At 38.1% G+C, this 19,149-nt stretch overlaps 1 protein-coding gene across 1 annotated transcript; it reads left to right on the forward strand.

The window, feature by feature from the left end:
• Positions 1–3,170: 3,170 nt before the first annotated feature.
• Positions 3,171–5,690, forward strand: LOC118881610 (elongin-B-like). Its single transcript, XM_036826733.1, has 2 exons — positions 3,171–3,225; positions 5,221–5,690. Exons 1-2 carry the CDS (start codon positions 3,171–3,173, stop codon positions 5,688–5,690), a joined length of 525 nt encoding a protein of 174 aa, XP_036682628.1.
• The last annotated feature ends 13,459 nt before the right edge of the window (positions 5,691–19,149 follow it).

Genomic DNA, 19,149 nt, shown 5'->3' on the forward strand with positions numbered 1-19,149 from the left:
CTTTCCCACATAATTACACACATAAATATTCATGATAATTGTACACTTTAGACTACTGAACACTATACTATGTAAATTATATCTCAATACAGTTGTTAAAAAACACAAAAAAATACCTATAATACTTTTGCATGAATATTTAGACCAGCTATGGAATAGCTAACCTAGATACCTTGAAGGATATTTATAAGGTTGGCATATGTCCATCATTTATATCTTTAAATTAAAGACAAAAAAAAGCATTGCTTTCTTGTTCTATAATGCCAACTCTGAACCTCTAAGAAGGTCTGTACTCTAACAACTCTTTCTTCTAAGAATGACTTAAAGAAATCCATAGTACAGGTTATCAATTGGATGTGCTGGCTGTGTTCCTTAGACTGTTCAGAGGTCACTTAGTCCCTGAACACCTGACATTCTTCTTCTACTGAAATGGAAAGAACAGTCCTTGTTGAGGGATGAATTACAGCCCTCCAAAATTCATATGTTGAAATCTTAAACTTCTGTACCTCAAAATGTGACTGTGTTTTAAAATGGGGTCTTTAAAGAGGGAATTAAGTTAAAATGAGGTCATTAGTGTAGGCCCTAATCCAATGTGACTGGTGTCCTTAAATGAAGAGGAGATTGGAATACAAATACACATGGAGGGAAGACCATGTAAAGACACAGGGAGAAGATAGCAAGCCAAGGAGAGAGGCCTCAAAAGAAACCAACCCTGGCAACACCTTGATCTTGGACTTCCAGCCTCCAGAATTGTGAGAGAATAAATCTTTGTTGTTTATGCCATCCATTCTGGGGTACTCTGTTATGGCAGCACTAGAAAACTAATACAGTCCTTTTGCCTGCCCGAATTTTGAGAGTGTCAGGAGGAACCCAGTGAACATTCAGAAAAAGCTTAGGAATCCTTTTTTTTATAAATGTTATCATTTTTATAAAAATCATTATCTTGTGTGGTGTACCTACTTAAAATTATGATGCGGCAGCTATTATATTCCAAGGTATATAGCAAAGAGATTTAATCTTTAAGTTGAAAATAAAGTGTGGCATGAAGGAACATATCAAATTACAAGTTTTTGTAGTATCCTTCTTCATTCACTTCAAAGGATATAGTATTTGCTTGGTTCGTTTACCAGGACATTGTGCTGAGAGGCATAGTAGAAGGAGAGAAAACTTGAAGAAGATGAGAAGATGAAATTACTTTTTATAAAAACAAAAAAAGAAATGGTAGGGAGATAAGCTAGCACAACTACAGGCTTTTGGAACATAGGTGAGAGAGAAGAGATTCAGGAACAGCCATTAGGATTGGAATTTTGGGGTGGGGCGGGGAGGTGTGTAAGAAGAGTTGTTAGGAAGGCTTGCTGGATTGAATGCAGTGTGGTGTCTCCTAATTCTTCCATGAAAAATTGTCATAAGACTTTCATAGTATTCTCCAAAGCTTTTGATTCAGGGTTAAAAGATTCATGGTGCTTTTCCTGACATTCCAAAAGGCTGAAAGGTTGTGAAATCAAAACAGTGTAGCTTAAAGGACAGCTCATCCATGTAGTGTTTCTCTTAAAATTTTCCACAACGTGAAACACAAAGTAATGTGCTATAAAGACAATGATTAAGCAAAGGGTATTTTAAAGTTTACTTTCCTTCCATTTGATTTCTCCAGCTTTCAACTATCTGCTACTTAGTCCATTTGTTGTCCTATTTTGATTGTTTTTGGCAAACAGATGCAGGAGAAGAACACTATCACCTTTTTTGTTTTATATAACCTTAGAGATACAAACATAATGTTAGTCAGGTTTTCTTTTGTAGGGAAAAATTATGAAGGACTGAAATACAGCTAAAAAAATTCCTGATGTTTTCAATGGAAAACTAGGCATTGTCTAGCATACCCCTCCAAGTTATCTGATTTTATGGGGTCTTTACACCTTTCACTGCATTAATGTTTTCTACAAATCTGTAAGTTTTAGAGAACTGAAAGAGATACAAATGATTCTTGTCCACAAATATGCAAATGAATTTGGAGGAGGTTCAATTAATTTTCCTCCTTTTCTGTGGAAGAAGCTATTTTGGCACAAGTTAAGCAAATCTAAATTCATTGCATCATTCCTGATAGCCTACATATGTGTATTCTTTTTGGATTCTCCTTTGAACTGGTGGTAACATCTTACTGGTTCCCTCATTAATTAATGAATTAAATAAAATGTTTGACATGTGTCCATTTTAAATATGTATGTGGGTTTATTTTTTCTAAAAATTTATCCTTTAATACTTTCATGAATTGACTGTCTTTAAGCTTCTAGGAGCCCAGCTGAACCTCTTACCTGAGGTTCAACTGGACATAATAAAGTGAACTACTCTTTTGGAGTGAGGAATAGCAGGGGATGGCTGGGGAACAGCATAGCTGAACTGACCTCTCTATACCTCAGTCAAGAGTCTCAACTGTGTCCATCTCCAATGAACCCAGGAGAACTGAGTTATGATCTGCATGACATTTTTATCTCAGACATTCAGTTTGACTTTCAAGTCAAATCAAAGACTAGGAAAAAAAAAACATGAATCCAAAATGAAACAGTCTATTTTTCAGCTTGGCACTACACCATCTAGTCTAATGTGAAAAAAAATTCATTTCATTTTGCCACTCCCTGCTGATTGGCATGAACTCAGCTGTCCTTCAAAGGTTCAGCCTCTCTTGAAAGCAGGTACAGTCATTGCTGTGAGCCAAAGGGGGAACTGTAGTTGGAATTTTCAAATTCCCCTGAGGGTTACTTTTTTAGAAAAAATTATTAAATGAATGGTTTTAGCATACACTTGAAAGCTACTTTAATTCTGTTTCACTTTCAGTGTATGGAAGTAAAGGTAACATTAGAGAAGTGTGCTGATTACTTCCAGTGGGTAAAATACCTGCAATCTTGAGATAAATGTTGCCAGAAAATAGAAACTGATGTGAGAGGTTTATCCTAGGCACATTATCAAATTATAATAGAACTTAAAACACATGCCTATGCTTTTGTAGGAGAGAAGAAATATCTTTTCCTTTTAGGCTCTCCATTGGGGATCCTGTAATGAAAGACAGATTAACAAGAGAAAAACAAACAGAAGTTTATCAACATGTATATCTCATATATACATGGGAGAAACTCACAGATGAGTAACTCAAAGAGGTGGCTAGAACTTGGGCCTAAATGCCATCTTCACTTAAAACAAAAGAAGAAGGGTGTGGGGTGGGGGTGTGGGGAGGTAAGTTATGGGAAGGTGACCAGGAAAAGTATGTAAAGAAGCGTAAGGTTTGTTATGCGGATTTAGGACTGTTCCTTCTCTATTGATGAGTTTCTTGTGATTTAGAGTCATCCTTCTTTTCCTGGTACAGAGAGGAAGACACCTTCACAAATGGAAATTTCCTTTACAAATGGAAATTTCCCTTACAAAAAGACAACTTATACCCTGTTTTCAGAACTTCTCCTGTGTCTGCTGTTTCTCAAAATAGTCAATTCTAAATATTGACATTTATGCTAAAGAGGTATATTTTGGGGTCGCACATTCTGGTCTCCTACACTTTTTACTATCGCCAAACTTGAAGCCTCATCCCAGCATTTAGATTAAATGGTTGCTCCATCCAAGGCACCCATGGCTTCTGTATCACATTCAGACAGTTTTTACTTATCTTTAGCTCTTAGTTCCATTATTTTAGAATCGCCAGTTGAGAACATTTTTTTCTTCCTCTCCCAGGTCATAAAATTGAAGGACAAGAACATGGGGTCTAATCTAAGTAAATATCTTAACAGAATGATATCCAAAGTATAATTTTCCAAGTGTTTCATAGATTGCAATTCTTATATAAAACCATAATGAGCAGAAATCTAAGTTTTATTAAACTCATTAATGAGGGAGACAGCAGGATGACAAAGTTGGTTCAGAAAAGAATACAGGGAGGACTTCTCTGGTGGTGCAGTGGTTAAGAATCTGCCTGCCAATGCAGGGGACAGGTGTTTGATCCCTGATCTGGGAAGATCCCACATGCCGTGGAGCAATTATGCCTGTGCACCACAACTACTGAGCCTGCATGCCACAACTACTGAGCCTGAGTGCCACAACTACTGAAGCCTACGCACCTAGAGCCCGTGCTCTGCAACAAGAGAAGCCACTGCAATGAGAAACCCGCACACCACAACAAAGAGTAGCCCCAGCTTGCTGCAACTAGAGAAAGCCCACGCACAGCAACGAAGACCCAACACAGCCAAAAATAAATAAATTTATAATTAATTAATAAATAAATATCATACCATTTCTGGCTCTATAAAAATAAAAATACAGAGAACTAATGATTATATAATCAGTGAAGAAAAGGAAGAATGCTGTGATAAATCACAATGTTAGATGCAAAATTGGTCATTGTCCTACCAGAAATAAGACCAGTCTTTGGGACTAACTTTTCTACGTAAGAAAAATCATTCATGTTATTATCAGGCAAAAATAATTTTCATTGCACAAAAATTATTTGCCTAATATTGGGCAAAATCATTTATATCTTACCAGTTTCCAATAAAGGAACATCCAACTTTACAAAGTTGTGAGTTGTCTGAGCCTTAATCAACAGTAAATGGCAAATCAAACAAACTTGTATATCTTGTGACTCTAGGGCAGGGGTCAGCAGACTATAGTTGGGCTTAGCTGACCACCTGTTTTTTGTAAATAAAGTTTTGTTGGAACACTGCCACAGCCATTTGTTACGTATTATACGTGGCTGCTTTTGCTGCAGAGTTGAATGGAGACCAGGTGGTGAACACAGTCTAAAATATTTACTATCTGGCCCTTTACAGAAAACAAACAAAACTTGCCAACTTTGACGTAGGAACAGGACATTGTCTAAAAATAAAAACCAAGGTGACACAATCTTTTTTTTTCTTCCAAGTTTTGGAGGATATTTTTTCTTTGCAACAATTTTAATAAAAAAGCATGAACATGAAATCAGAAAAATCGCCTCAGGGGAAAGTCACATCAGAAGTGATTTAAATCCACGAATATACAATTGAAAATTATACATTTTGCAATAATTATACACTATTTATTTGTACAATGGATTCAGCTTAACAGCACCATAGATTCTCAGAATCTCCTTCAGAATCTATTACACATGTTGGAAACAGAGAAATACCAAATTCTTTATTTCTAAGAGAAAGCTCATGACCCATTTAAATCCTTAGCTTTCCAAATTACTCACTTCCCCTTGATTAGAAAAATCAACGCAGGCGGGGCGGGGCGGGGCGGGGCCACCGGGTTCGGGCACCCTGGGGGCCGGCGTGTGGGCTGCCAGGAAGGGGGCGGAGCTGCCGGCTAGTCGAAGGGGAGAGGCAGTAGCCGGTGTGGACGTGTTCCTCAAAATCCGGCACCTCAAGACCATCATCTTCATGGAGGGCAAAGAGTCCAGCACCATGTTCCTGTTGAAGCACATCGTCGAGGGCATCCTTAAGCAGCTGCCAGACGAGCAGCGGCTGTACAAGCACCACCGGTTTCTGGACGATGGCAAGATATTGGGTGAGTGTGGCCTCACCAGCCAGACCCAGCCGCGGGTGGGGCTAGCCTTACAGGCAGGTGAAGCATTTGAGACCCTGCCCATCAAGCCCTTCTCCAGCCCACCGGAGCTGCGGGATGTGATGAAGCCGCAGGACCCAGGAAGCAGCGCTAATGAACAAGCTGTGCAGTGAGAGCTCCCCCTCAGGGCCTCCCCCGACTCCCCCCACTCCATAAAAGAGATTGGGTGCCAAAAAAAAAAAGAAAGAAAAGAAAAATCAACCCAGATTTTGGTATTCACCTCATCCATATTCTGGTATTTTCCTTCAGGAATTTGTTATGTGTAGCAGGCATCAGGGGATCACACGTTCAAGAAGAAGTAGGCTTCCCTGGTGGCACAGTGGTTAAGAATCAGCCTGTCAATGCAGGGGACATGGGTTCGATCCTTGGTCTGGGAAGATCCCATGTGCTGCGGAGCAACTAAGCCCATGCGCCACAACTACTGAAACCCTTGTGCTTAGAGCCCGTGCTCCGCAACGAGAAGCCCGCGCACTGCAACAAAGAGTAGCTCCCGCTCGGGGAAGCTAGAGAAAGCCCGTGAGCAGCAACGAAGACCCAATGTAGCCAAAAATAAATAATATTTTTTAAAAAAGAGAAAAAGTAGCCTGTAGCTTTTCCTTGATAACCTTACATACAAAAGTAGATAAACTTTCACAACCGATTGTTGTTTGGAAATGGCATCGGAGCAAGGGTTTTAAGATACCCATCTAGACTAATCCAGTCCATATTGTCACTTTAGAGGTCACACCGCCTACTGTCACTAGACCACAACTAGCGTGAATTACAGGCATTCGGGAGATTCTGTAGACTCCCTTTTCCCATCTGCAAACAGGTGCAGGCAAAAAACCCAATTCAAAGAAGTAAATATTGACAAAGTTTTTATCTAGGTTATACGCAGGGCTGAGTTTCAGCCAGCACTTACAGTTTGTTAAAATATTATAATATTTAAGTGCCAATTGGTAGTTAGCCATGGCTATGAGCCCCTTAGGTGATCCTCAGGTTATCCCAGTCATCCCAGCCTCTCTCCCTTGAAGCCCGAGAATCAGCCAGCTACCAGAAAGTTAACTCTGGCGGAGTAAAGAACCAACCTTCAGTCAAGAGTCCATGGCGATTGCTAAGTGTCCTCACCATGTTGTGTGCTAAATATTTTTCATTTTACCCCCTACATTACATTTCCCACATTACCAAGTTGTTCACAGTCCCTTTTCAATTAAGTTCCTCTAGGCATCCACTAGCACGAGACAAAATCAATGCAAATCTCTTTAAAAACAGCAGGGACAAATTACAAAGAAAACCAGGAAGCCTAAAACGGAAGCCAATCTTAATACTACATCCCAGGCTCTCAGAATGCGGAAAGATTGTGCAAACTATTCTAAGGAAGGGCTCTAGGCACAATCGAGACAAGACTGAGTATTGAAGAACTGCACAGCGTAGTCTAGTGGAAGTGACTAGGATATTTATTCACCCATTGGCAGTGGGGGCTCTGGTTGGGAAAACCTGTAGGGCAAGAACAAAGAAAATAGAAAAACAAGACAAGGGAGCTTTGGAAAAAGAAAAAAAAAACTTTGATTTTATACTTGTGCTCAATCCAACTTGTGTGCTCAGAAAAACTCATCCATTTTGATTTTAGCTTTCCTCAATTATTGATGCTATACTTCCATACACCGAAAATCAGGTGCTGCTCGTGTCCCACCTGCATCCCCCTACTCCTCTTAGTAGTTCAGTGCACCCTGGCCCAACTTTCAACGGCCAGCCTCTGCCTTTCTTTCCCTCAGGGTTTTCACTGTCTTCTGGAGCCCCCTCTGCCAGTTGGTGTATAAATGTCCCAGTTCCTTTGATATTCAGGTAGGTCAAGTTCCTTTGACCCTGACGTATCCTACACTAGCTTACAGAATTTCCCCAGCAGAATCAAGCTCCAGTCATCCATAACGGTAGCTGGCTCAGTGAGACACATGTCACTGGTTCCTTTTTCTTCCCCTGTCTCACTTAGAAGATCCCCAACCTGTGTTCCCTTCACCTCCTAATTAATCTTGAAACCTTCCCAATTTACACTCAAATTAGTTCCCAAATTACTCTCAAATCCTTGTCTCAGGACTTGTTTTTTAGGAGAACCCAAAATAAAACATGGTAAGTGCTCAAGAACGTTCATTCATTCATCGAACCCTTTTGAGTATTTCTTTTTTTTAATAAAATAATTTACAATTTAATAATCATTTCAGGTATAGAAAGCAGTATTAGGAAAACATAACTGATGATTATTTTCATAATTATATGCTTTTTATTCTTAAATTCATGTCTGTTCAATTAAGTGGCAACAAACTAAAATATGAAATACTAACACTCTTTAAGCCTACTACAAGATTTTTACAAAAGTTGTCACATGAAACATTTGTAAAGAAAATAGGGAATAAAGAATCTTTATTCTTGCTTAAGAAGCTACTCATAATTGAATACATAAACTGAAATAAATGTTTACTGAGATATTTTTGCATATTCTTGACTGTTGAAACTTCAAGAGTATCTATATAATACCTGCAAAAATTTCAAAGTGCTTAAAATGGTTTTCGCTACAGTGATAAAGGCACTCTTTAATTTAGAATATCTATAATTGGCTATTGAGACATAATCTTTAATTTATCATGTTTGATAATGTCAGAAAATGAACAGTTTAAACTATGCAACATAAAAACTTTAGTTGAACAAGATCCTAGCATGAGTTCCAACACAGTCTTTGAAATGATCCAAGTCTGTGAAGTTTTACAAAAGGTCAACCTCAAAACACTTTACTCACATGTCTTAAAACCACAGATATTTAGTATCATTCACTATGATATATAATATTAAACGGTTTAATTCTTTGATGTCGTAAAAATGTTTTTATCAGGAAAAAAAAAAGAAAGAAAACTGTTCTACATACCCTGTCAAAGGTGCCCGATTTTGTAACCCAACTTTTTTCCGGAAGTTTATATAAGCAACATATACACAGGAATTACAGCTAAATGGCACTAAGTAATTTTGACCTCATACTTTTTTTTAATCTGTCTTTTCCAAGTTATCCACAATAAGCATATATAACTTATAATACTAATCATTAGATATTAATTTCTTAAAAATAGGCCCTCTCTTTTCTTCAGTTTCAGTGATACAGGAAATTCCGAGGTTGTTTCAGCAGGAAGACCACAAAGAAGAAAGCAAGTATGGAAGCAAAAATTTTTGTGATTATCTACATAAAATAACTATGCCAGGTAAGTAACTAATGCCAATCTGTGTTTTCTAGAACCCAAAACCTTCTCAAGTTATGGTACAAATATGTGTTTATTTTGATTAGTTGTATATCTAACTTTAATAGTAGATACTGTTTAGAAGAAAATACTTAGAAATGTATAGATCTACATACAAATATTGGTTCTGTAGCTTACTATTTGTGTGATATTTGCAAAGTTAGTTAATTTTTCTAAGCCTTAGTTTTTTGCTCTATGGAGACGTAATAGATACCTTTAAATGTTTTAATAGGGATTAAGTGAGGAATTTTAAAAATGTGATAGAAATGGAAATAAAGATATAGTAAAGTAAAGTAGATAATGCCTGGGACATAGTAGCATTCAGTAAATTGTAGATATAATTATGAAGTTGATGTTTGTATTCTTTTTTGGGTGATAATTTAGAGGTCTTCCAAAATGTTTTAAGCCCCATAAATATTTATGTAAATAGTTCTAGAATAATGTTAAGGCTATTCCTGTAGATATAAAAATATTACCCCGAAGAACTAGCAAAATACAAACCCAGCATTCTCCTGCACTTAGATTTCTTTCGTTTTTCTCCTTAAAAATGCATTTGGAGGAATTCCTTGGTGGGCCAGTGGTTAGGAATCCACACTTTCACTGCTCAGGGCACGGGTTCAATTCCCGGTCGGGGAACTAAGATTCAGTAAGCCGTGTGTCACGGCAAAAAAAAAAAAAAATGCATTTGGATGCAAGCTAATGCTGTGCTTATGGTACAGTCAAGTTGTATGTTCCTCTACTACTATGCATTCCATATTTTACATTTTAAAATGAGAACAGTTAATAATGTGAAACTGTTTGGGAATTTGAAGAAACTGGTTTATTAAAGGATTTTCAAGTATTTCTACCTTTTGGAATTTACTGAAGTTTTTTGTGTCTTAATTTTTTTTTAATGTGGTCAATTTTCATGAGTATTTCACGGGCTGTTGAAAAAAATACATGCGCTCTATTTTCAGGGTATGGTTTGATACATACCAAACACATAAATAACTGTGTTATTTAAACCTTCCATATCCTTTCATATTTTTTGTCCACTCAAACTATTATAAACTAACAGTTGATTTGAAGTCTTCTACAACAACATGCTTCTATTTCTGTTTTTATCATCTATAATTTTTGCTCTATGATTGCTGTTGCTATGTTATTTGATACATATATATTTATAAATGATATATTTTTTGCATTCTTCAAAACTACAAAGTACTGCATTTGGGGCTGAGTCACACTTTTCTGATATTATGATCATAAGTCTTCACTTTTTTATTGATAAAATGTGCCCTTTTTTGGTAGATTTTGCCCATCTTTTTATTTTAAGCATCCTGAATCACTTTGTTTGGTGTGTCCCTTATATATGACATATTGATAGAATTTGCTTTTGTTTTATTATCCAGTCTAATCTAAAATTCTTATTTTAATATGTAGGTTAAACCCATTTATATTTACTGAGATGGCATATGTTTGCTCTTGGTTCTGTTTCATATTTTCTGTTTTTATATATTTTAAAGACTTTATGTAGTCTGTTTCCTTTGGTTTGCTTTCTGTCTATAGCTCTGAGTTTTTGGAAGGTTTGTAGCTCTGTTCTGGTGATTACCCTTATTAATGCATTTAGCCAGTGCATAATAGTCCTCTGCTATGAGAAATAATAAAAATAGTGTTTTCTCTTTCTTCTGCATCCCTTTCTCTCCTCTACCACTCAACTTAAATCAATAATATTATGTTTCTTACTGTTATTTGTACTATTAAAAATATGTATGTCTATTGCTTGATTAGTCAACTTTTAGTGATGTCATTTAAATCAGAGTTACTATAGATGAGACAATCAGCACATCTATTCTAACTCCTAGCTTCACTCCAATTTTTGTAGTTTGTAACATATCTATATTGTCCATAGTCACTTCACATGAGCCCATCACGTTCAGCAAATGTATTCTTTTTTTTTAAAATTAATTTATTTATTTTTATTTTTGGCTGTGTTGTGTCTTCGTTTCTGTGCGAGGGCCTTCTCTAGTTGTGGCGAGCGGGGGCCACTCTTCATCGCGGTGCACGGGCCTCTCACTATCGTGGCCTCTCTTGTTGCCGAGCACAGGCTCCAGACGCGCAGGCTCAGTAGTTGTGGCTCACGGGCCTAGTTGCTCCACGGCATGTGGGATCTTCCCAGACCAGGGCTCGAACCCGTGTCCCCTGCATTGGCAGGCAGATTCTCAACCACTGCACCATCAGGGAAGCCCAACAAGTGTATTCTTTTTTTTTTTTTTTTAACTTTGGGTTTATTTATTTTATTTATTTATTTATTTATGGTTGTGTTGGGTCTTCGTTTCTGTGCGAGGGCTTTCTCTAATTGTGGCAAGTGGGGGCCAATCTTCATCGCGGTGCGCGGGCCTCTCATTATTGCGGCCTCTCTTGTTGCAGAGCACAGGCTCCAGAGGCGCAGGCTCAGTAATTGTGGCTCACGGGCCTAGTTGCTCCGCGGCATGTGGGATCTTCCCAGACCAGGGCTCGAACCCGTGTCCCCTGCATTGGCAGGCAGATTCTCAACCACTGCGCCACCAGGGAAGCCCCCCCAACAAATGTATTCTTAACAGTGCTTTCTGAGATCTGTTTTCCTCTGGGTCTTTAGTTTACTAATCTCTTGCTTTTTTCCTTCCCTTTCTTCTTTCAGCTGTTGCTCATCTCTGCTGCTTTATTTATTTCACAGTCTGTGGATCATATTTGTCTCCTACTTTCACAGAAGATAGAATCTATGGGGGAGTGGGTGTGCTTTTTTTATTCTCCTTGAAAATATTATATAGTTTCAGGAATTGAAGAAGAAAGAGGCTTACTTATACAGATTTGCTCATACTGGAAGTCCCTGGGTTGGTGTTTTTTTGTTGTTTTTGTTTTGTTTGCTGAACATGTGACCCTTACCCATCCAAGTTTAGGATTAAGCCTTGAAGAAACACAAAAGGAATGACTCTAATCATAGGAATTGTGGGTGTTTTAACAAAACAATGAAGGAATCATTGGTGGGGTAACCTTTTAGAGCACCTCTCAAGGTGCAGAAGTAGATGGCTCACTATCCTGACTATATAATTATCTGGGCCAATTGAACCATTCCTCATTTGGTAATAACCATTTTCCTTTCAGTTCAGTTTCACAAGTCTAATTTCACAGAATTACAGATCATCAGCAATAAGAGTGATGCTAAAGTTTATGTTCCCAAAGAAATTTCAGCTGTCGATATTTTTTTCTTGGAAAAGAAATGTCTTTTGCTTATTCTTAATTACTCAAAGGCTTTTAGAAATTCGAACATAATGATAACTCTCAAGGCAAAGATGACAGGAACATTTCCATTTGGATTACTTCGGGAAGGTTAATAAGACTGGAAAGAATTGTTTGTCTATAAAGTTAAGGAACTGAGAAGAAGACAACCTATTGGTTAGGTCACTGTTACTCACTGCTTAATTCTTCCACCTTCCTGAAATATTTGCCCAACTCCTATGAAATTTTAACACGTGTCTGATGGCAATTCACTTGTAAGAAAATTCAAGCCACTGTCTACTACAGGCCAGAGAGTCTGACTTTCAGCATAGTTTTAGTGATTACCTTTGCCAAATGCCGTGGAATACTCCAAAAGGAAAGGCTTTGCATGTCTTGATATTCCACTGAGCATCATGAGAACCTGAGGGGTAAGGAAGAGAGTAGTTTGGTGCAGTAGAACAAAAATAAGCTTTTGGAGCCAGCAGCCCACATACTCAGATCTTAGCTCCACCACTTACTGCCCATCTATAAGACTAAAAAACTATACCTACCTAATACAACTGGTATGAAAACTGCCTAAGGTCATGTACATAAAGCACACAGGACATAGTAAGTAACTGATAAAAGTCAGTGGCCTTTCCTTGTGCTTCCCAGCTCCTTCCTCTAATTATTCCTTTTTTTGCCTTGGACTTAAAGTAGGGAACTTTTTTGTTGGGAGCAGATAATTCTTTGCCTAGTAGAGTATATGTAGTCCTCCTCTAGTGATCTGTAATGGAATGGAATTTTTGCTCCTGAATATTATTTGGCCCACTAGTGACCTGCCCAATTACGGCATTTCTCACATTGTTTTATAGTTGCTTTTTGCACATATCTTTTCCTGCTGGATTTCAAAATATTCAAAAGCTACATTTTCTTCAAATCTAAATATATACCTTATTAGTTATCTATTGCTGCACAAAAATTTTGCTCCAAAATTTAGCAGCCTAAAACAGCAAACACTTATTTTCTCAGTGTTTCTCCAGAAGTAGCTTAGCTGGGTGATTCTGGCTCGGGTTCTCTCATAAGATTGCAGTCAAGCTGTTTGCTAGGGCTACAGTCATCATTTTTTATATTTTTGGCTTTGTTCAATATCATGTTAAATAGATTCTCTTTCTTTCTTTTTCCTTTTGAGTTTAGATTCTGTATGAGACAGAAATTCCAGCATCAATTTACTTTTTAAAAAAACCCTCAGATTACCCCTAAAGACAGTCTATATCCTCTTCAAAGAATTTAATACAGTTAAAGGCCTGGATAAAGGCTGGTGACAATTGTTGGCTGGCATCAGGGGACAGGCTGTATGAAAAATGATGTACCTTTAAACACAAGAACTATATTCAACTCAGCTACACACACACACACACACACACACACACACACGGAATTCAGGGGCTTAGGATGCTGAGGGAACAGATTCCCATTTCACACTGACCCTCGATCAATGAAATGGCAAGTGCTAATGGTGTGTGTGTTTGCCAAGTTGAATTCATAGAAGTTAAATACATTTATGTTCAATACTGAATGTTGAAATGTAAAGAAGTTTTCTGATTCATCTGTAAGCACCAAATTATTAGTTTTCTGGAATTTGATCTCTTATTTTATGTGTTTTCTTTCCAGTATTTTAGAGCTTTGCTCTGCTTCCTCTTCAATTGTTCTAGTATTAAAGTACTTGGAAATCAAAGTGCTTTCCCCAGAATATGATGAACTACTGGTATGTTTTATTCCAATCTTATAGATAATAATTTAGCCCAAAATTATATGCTTGATTATTTTACATTTATTTTGATTGAAATCATTAATTTAAATTAAAATTAAATTAATTTGTAAATTAATTTAATTAAATTTATACAGTATGAAAGACAATAGTATATCACAAGTATAAAATCCAAATAGACACACAAAGGCTTTTGAACCAAGCCTATCCCTTGGTATTGGTTTGTTATGCTCATTGCTCTAGTAGTTGGCTGCTCCTCCTTGGCAGATAATCAATGGCACCTGTCAAAAGTTTAAGAAACATTATATTTTTAAAAGCATTGTAGAAAAACAAATTTGAGAAAAATTTTCTTGATTTCTTCCCCCAAAACTGGAATACTGTTTCTTTATAGCAGAAACCCTTGTCCTTGTTCACAGGAGGTCAACATTCCACTGCAGCTGAGTAGACAAACCCAGTCTATCCCATCAGCTGAATAGAAATCTAGAGGTCATAAAATCCTGAATGTCTTCCTTTTATTATCATTGTTAAAAAATCTAGAGCTTGCATTCTCCATGGAAAACAAGTTCTTCCCAAGTTGTTGTGTTATCTCTATTTGCTGAGTGATGTCTTTACCACTAGCTGTGTTTAATAATTGGTTCTGATATGTAGGTATGGACACAAACACATCTTGGTTAAGGGTAAAGGAGTTTTAAATAAATTGGCTTCTCTGATCAGAAAGAATATTGCTAAAATGTAAGTGCCATGACTGCAGTGGTCTCCATCTATTTTGCTCACTGAAGCTTTCCTAGAAAAATGCCTGGTGCATAGTACATGCTCAACAAATATTTGTTGAACGATTTTATGGTTGAAACCATCTTTTAGGTTCCATTAACTTTTGTCACATGTTTTATTTTATTTTGATACCTCTATATTAGTTTCCTAGGGCTGCCATACCAAATTACCACAAACTTAGTGGCTTGAAACAAGAGAAATGTGTTCTCTCACAGCTCTGGAGGCCAGAAGTCTGAAATCAAGCTGTTGACAGGGTCACACTCCCTCCAGAGGATCTAGAGGGGAATCCCTTTCTTGCCTCTTTCAGTTTCTGGTGGCTCCAAGTCTTCCTTGGTTTGTGGCTGCATAACTCCAATCTCTTCCTCCAACTTCACATGGCCTTCCCCTCTGCTGCTTCTTCTCCTTCCTCTAGGGACATTTGTCATCGGATTTAGGGTCTACCCTATTAATCCAGGATGATCTCATCTTGCGATCCTTCATTTAATTACTACAAAGACCCCTTTTCAAAATAAGGTCACATTTACAGGTGCCCAGGGGTTAGAATGTGGACATATGTTTTTGGTGGGCCAACTCAAACCACTACAACCTCTGATCATCAATTTTAAAATTCTGTTCATTCAATACACATTTTGTTAAGTGTCTAATATGTGTCAGACACCAAATGAAGTGAGGATGCAAACATCAGTATGATATAGCCACTGGCCTTCTCCAGCCAGATAATGACTTTTCAAAGATTTTTATTCTAAATCCCTCAGATTTAGAATAAAATAAAATTGAAATTTTATTTAAAATAGAACACAATTTAAACTCACATAAAAGAATGTCTTATCTACTCTGAAATCCTTTCATGTTAATTTTTCCATGAGTTCTAATGAGCACGCTTCATTGCTGTTAATTTTTCAATTGCCATACCATTCATCATGTCAGATGTTATTAGTTCAGGGTAATCCCTTTCAAAAAATTCCATGATGTGAGACACTTTTAATTAGTTTCAACATATTTTGTTTCACCACAAATCAGAATTTGTGCAGGAGCATTAAATTCAGTGAGAGCCCATTTACCTCTGTGCCTTTGTGTCATTAAAATATCATCAATATTTCTCTGGCTGAAGTTAACAGTATTTTGTCTTCAGCTGGTTTCTTTGGAAAGCAGAGCCTGCAAAAATGTAGATAGTATATTTGTAAAATAATCTCAGGGAACAGGAATGTAGGATAGGGAGAGGACATCAGGGCAGGAAAGTGAAACAAAACAGGAATACGTTGTAAAGTAAGACACCCCTATGTGGCAACCAACTGATGTTTGACCCCGTAAGACTTTTGAAGAGTCTTATAAAACATATCACAGGGACAAAGTAGGGAAGCACTTACCCATCCATTGGCTTCCATTCCTCATTGGTTAAGAGTCCACACCCCTTCTCATTTGGGTGCACGGGTGTAATTGCTGAGTTGTTCCCAAACGTATTTGCATAAAAGGGGAGTAGCTGGTCTGAATGAGATACATTCCCCCCAAAGCTGGGCAAGGCATGTCCTGAACTGGTCACTGCAGCAATAGGTGGAATAAGATGTAGAGCCCAAAGGATTTGCTGATGAGCAAAAGAGGTGTCCAGCATTCTTTTATTTCCCCACTGCCAACCGGGTTATCCTCAGCTTATGAGACTGTAACCTTGGGAGCAGTATGATGTTACATCATTGGACTTTGACATCAGGAAACCAGGCCTCTGGTCTTGGAGAAGTCACTGTCTACATGCATTAACCTCCTAATTTGCATAAGAGGATAACCACAGCCACACTTACCTCATGGGTTTACTATGAAGATGAGATAAGATAATATATAGAAAGTGTTTAGCCCAGTACATGTACGTTCTGACACTAACTTTCTGATACCAGCTGGGTGTCCAATAATTCAATTCAATTCTGACACAAATTACCTGGAGTTAGCACAGACCTCACAGGTTAATGGCTCAGTCCCATGAGACTGCCCCTCCCCCACTTCAGATGCCAGCTGCAAGTCCCAGGGGTCCCCACGCCCACACTTATGCTGGCAAGCTACAAATTCAGGGCTTCCTATATCTGCTCAAGTTCGATAATTCACTAAAACAACTCACAGGACTCAGCAAAACACTATACTTACAATTATTTTATTAGAAAGTATACAAATGAATAGCTAGATGAAGAGACACATAGGATGCAAGGTCTGGCAGGGTCCTGAGCACAGGAGCTTCTATTCCCATGGAGTGGGTCCACCACACTGCCAGCACGTCATGTTCACAAACTACAAAGCTCCCCGAGCCTCGTTGCTGATTTTTTTAATTGAGGTTTTATTGCGTAGGCATGCTTGATTAAATAATTAGCCACATGATTAAACTCCATCTTCAGCTGATCTCCCCTCCTCAGTGGTTGGGAGATGGGGCTGAAAGTCAACCTTCCAATCAGGTGGTTGGTTTTTCTGGTCACAAGCCCCCATCTTGAAGTTATATAAGGACCCCATCTTAAGTCGTCTCATTAGCATAAACTCAAGTATGGTGGAAAGGGGCTCAAATGAATAGCAAAAGATACTCCTGAGGAAATTCCAATGGTTTTTGGATCTCTGTGCCAGGAACTAGGGACAAAAATCAAATGTATTTTTTTAAATTATACTACAGCATGATACGTATGTAGCTTTCACTGAACATGAACGATAATTATTCTTAACTTGTGGAAGCTCTGCCAGATACCACCGTCATCACCACCACCCCCATGACAACTTTGCTTTGTTAACTTTTCAATTAAAAAGTAAATCTTAAATTCTATATACACAATTATATATACGTATAAATTTTATACACACACACAGAGTGAAAGAGTTGGAAATGGTTAAAGTACCAGCTCAATTTTATTTCCTTTGACAAAAGACGGGAAGCATATGTTTAAAACAAAAATACAAGCAATAATTCCTAAAAGACCACCTAAATGAAGGCATTAGATGGAGTAAGGTGGTATTACCTAGAGTATAATCAACACCTGTTTTCAAGGTTAAAATAGACAGGGAGGGACTTCCCTGGTGGTCCAGTGGGTAAGACTCTGTGCTCCCAATGCAGGGGGCCTGGGTTCGTTCCCTGATTGGGGAACTAGATCCCCCATTCATGCCACAACTAAGAAGCCCACATGCCGCAACGAAGATCCCGAGTGCCGCAACTAAGACCCAGTGCAGCCAAAATAAATAAATAAATAAATATTTTAAAAAAATTCTAGACAAGGAGAAGTGAGATTAACATAAAACTGAAGAGTATGAAAAATAAATATGTGCTAAGGAGAGCAAGCAAAGTAATATTGCAAAGCAGTTCTTGAGCAAATTAATAAATGTATTCTACAAACAATAGGTGCCAGAGACAATTTATAACAATTAAGGAAGTGTTTATACTGTTTATTTAAACCTTCCGGAGGAAGAGGAGAGGACATTGAAAGAGGTAGAAGGGCAGGAGCAAAAATGTGGAAACAAGAAAGACAAAATGTAGTCCTAATTATTGTCTGGATAACCAGTCACCCTTGCTAATGGTTTAGGTTTCAAATGAGCAACACAAATCTAACAATAGCAATGTCAGGTTTATGAAGGGTCTCATGATTATCCATGGCCTTTTCACTATGAGGAGCCTGTGAGGATCTGTTGGGGAGTTTATTGTATCAAAGGAGGGAAAGATATTGAGGTCAGTTGTAAAAATGGAATGTATGAAAACAATGAATTCAGGGAAATGTATTCAGGTCACCAGGACTTTGTGAAGAAACAAATAGCACAAGGAGGAGAAAAGTGTGAATTATTTACATTCTTGAAATCATGTCAGTCATTTGAGCAAAGAACACAGGTGGAATGTGACCCAGTGGGGCAGGGAATCCCACAGAGCCTGAACACGTACTCACTTGGGGTTGCCTTGGTGAGGACCTGCCTTCTCCCAACTGCTAATGAGAACAACACAAACCCAAATGAAGTAAATAGTAATTAGAGGTGGAGCTAGCAGTGGCCTCTAGGTCCACCTTGGGATTTAGGTTACAAAGGATGAAGTCGAGAGGGAAACTCTCTTAAGTTATTTATAAAGGGGTTAAATTCAACCTATTTGTGTGAGAGCTTCTAGGCACAAGTGATATTTCTTTCCCTGGCCTTGGTCATTGTCAGTCTATAATAAATCAAGTAACGACATATCCACATGGTCTTGACTATTTTCCAACTGGCATTGCTACATGGAAGGGACCGTAAGCTGAAAAATGACGGGCTTACTCTTCTCTCCTGAGAAGGCTGGCTTAGGATATGTGATATTGTGATTTATAATAAGAAATGTGCATTTGGTCTTCTTTTCCCTTTCCTGGCACAGAGCTCCTAAAAGGCTTGGAATTTCTTAAGTGTGGAGAGCCATAGGGTGTCTTTTGTTATGCTAATGAGGTGAATTTCAGAAAGCCCTTAGGTCACCTAAGAATGGGGGCTCCTTGCCTGTAGGAGGGTCAGAACTTTCATTTCCCCCCACCGCCACCCTCCACCCACCACTCCCGACCTTGTGGGAGGGGAAAGGGGATGGAAATTTAGTTT

This window comes from Balaenoptera musculus, chromosome 15, assembly GCF_009873245.2.
Source record: "Balaenoptera musculus isolate JJ_BM4_2016_0621 chromosome 15, mBalMus1.pri.v3, whole genome shotgun sequence".
Classification (NCBI taxonomy): Eukaryota; Metazoa; Chordata; class Mammalia; order Artiodactyla; family Balaenopteridae; genus Balaenoptera; species Balaenoptera musculus.

Bases quoted from the DNA above. Each gene is read 5' to 3' on its own strand.
- LOC118881610 (XM_036826733.1), top strand. From the start codon at position 3,171: ATGCCATCTTCACTTAAAACAAAAGAAGAAGGGTGTGGGGTGGGGGTG. The intron at 3,226-5,220 runs GTAAGTTATGGG...CCCCTTGATTAG, and splicing joins TGGGGTGGGGGTGTGGGGAG to AAAAATCAACGCAGGCGGGG.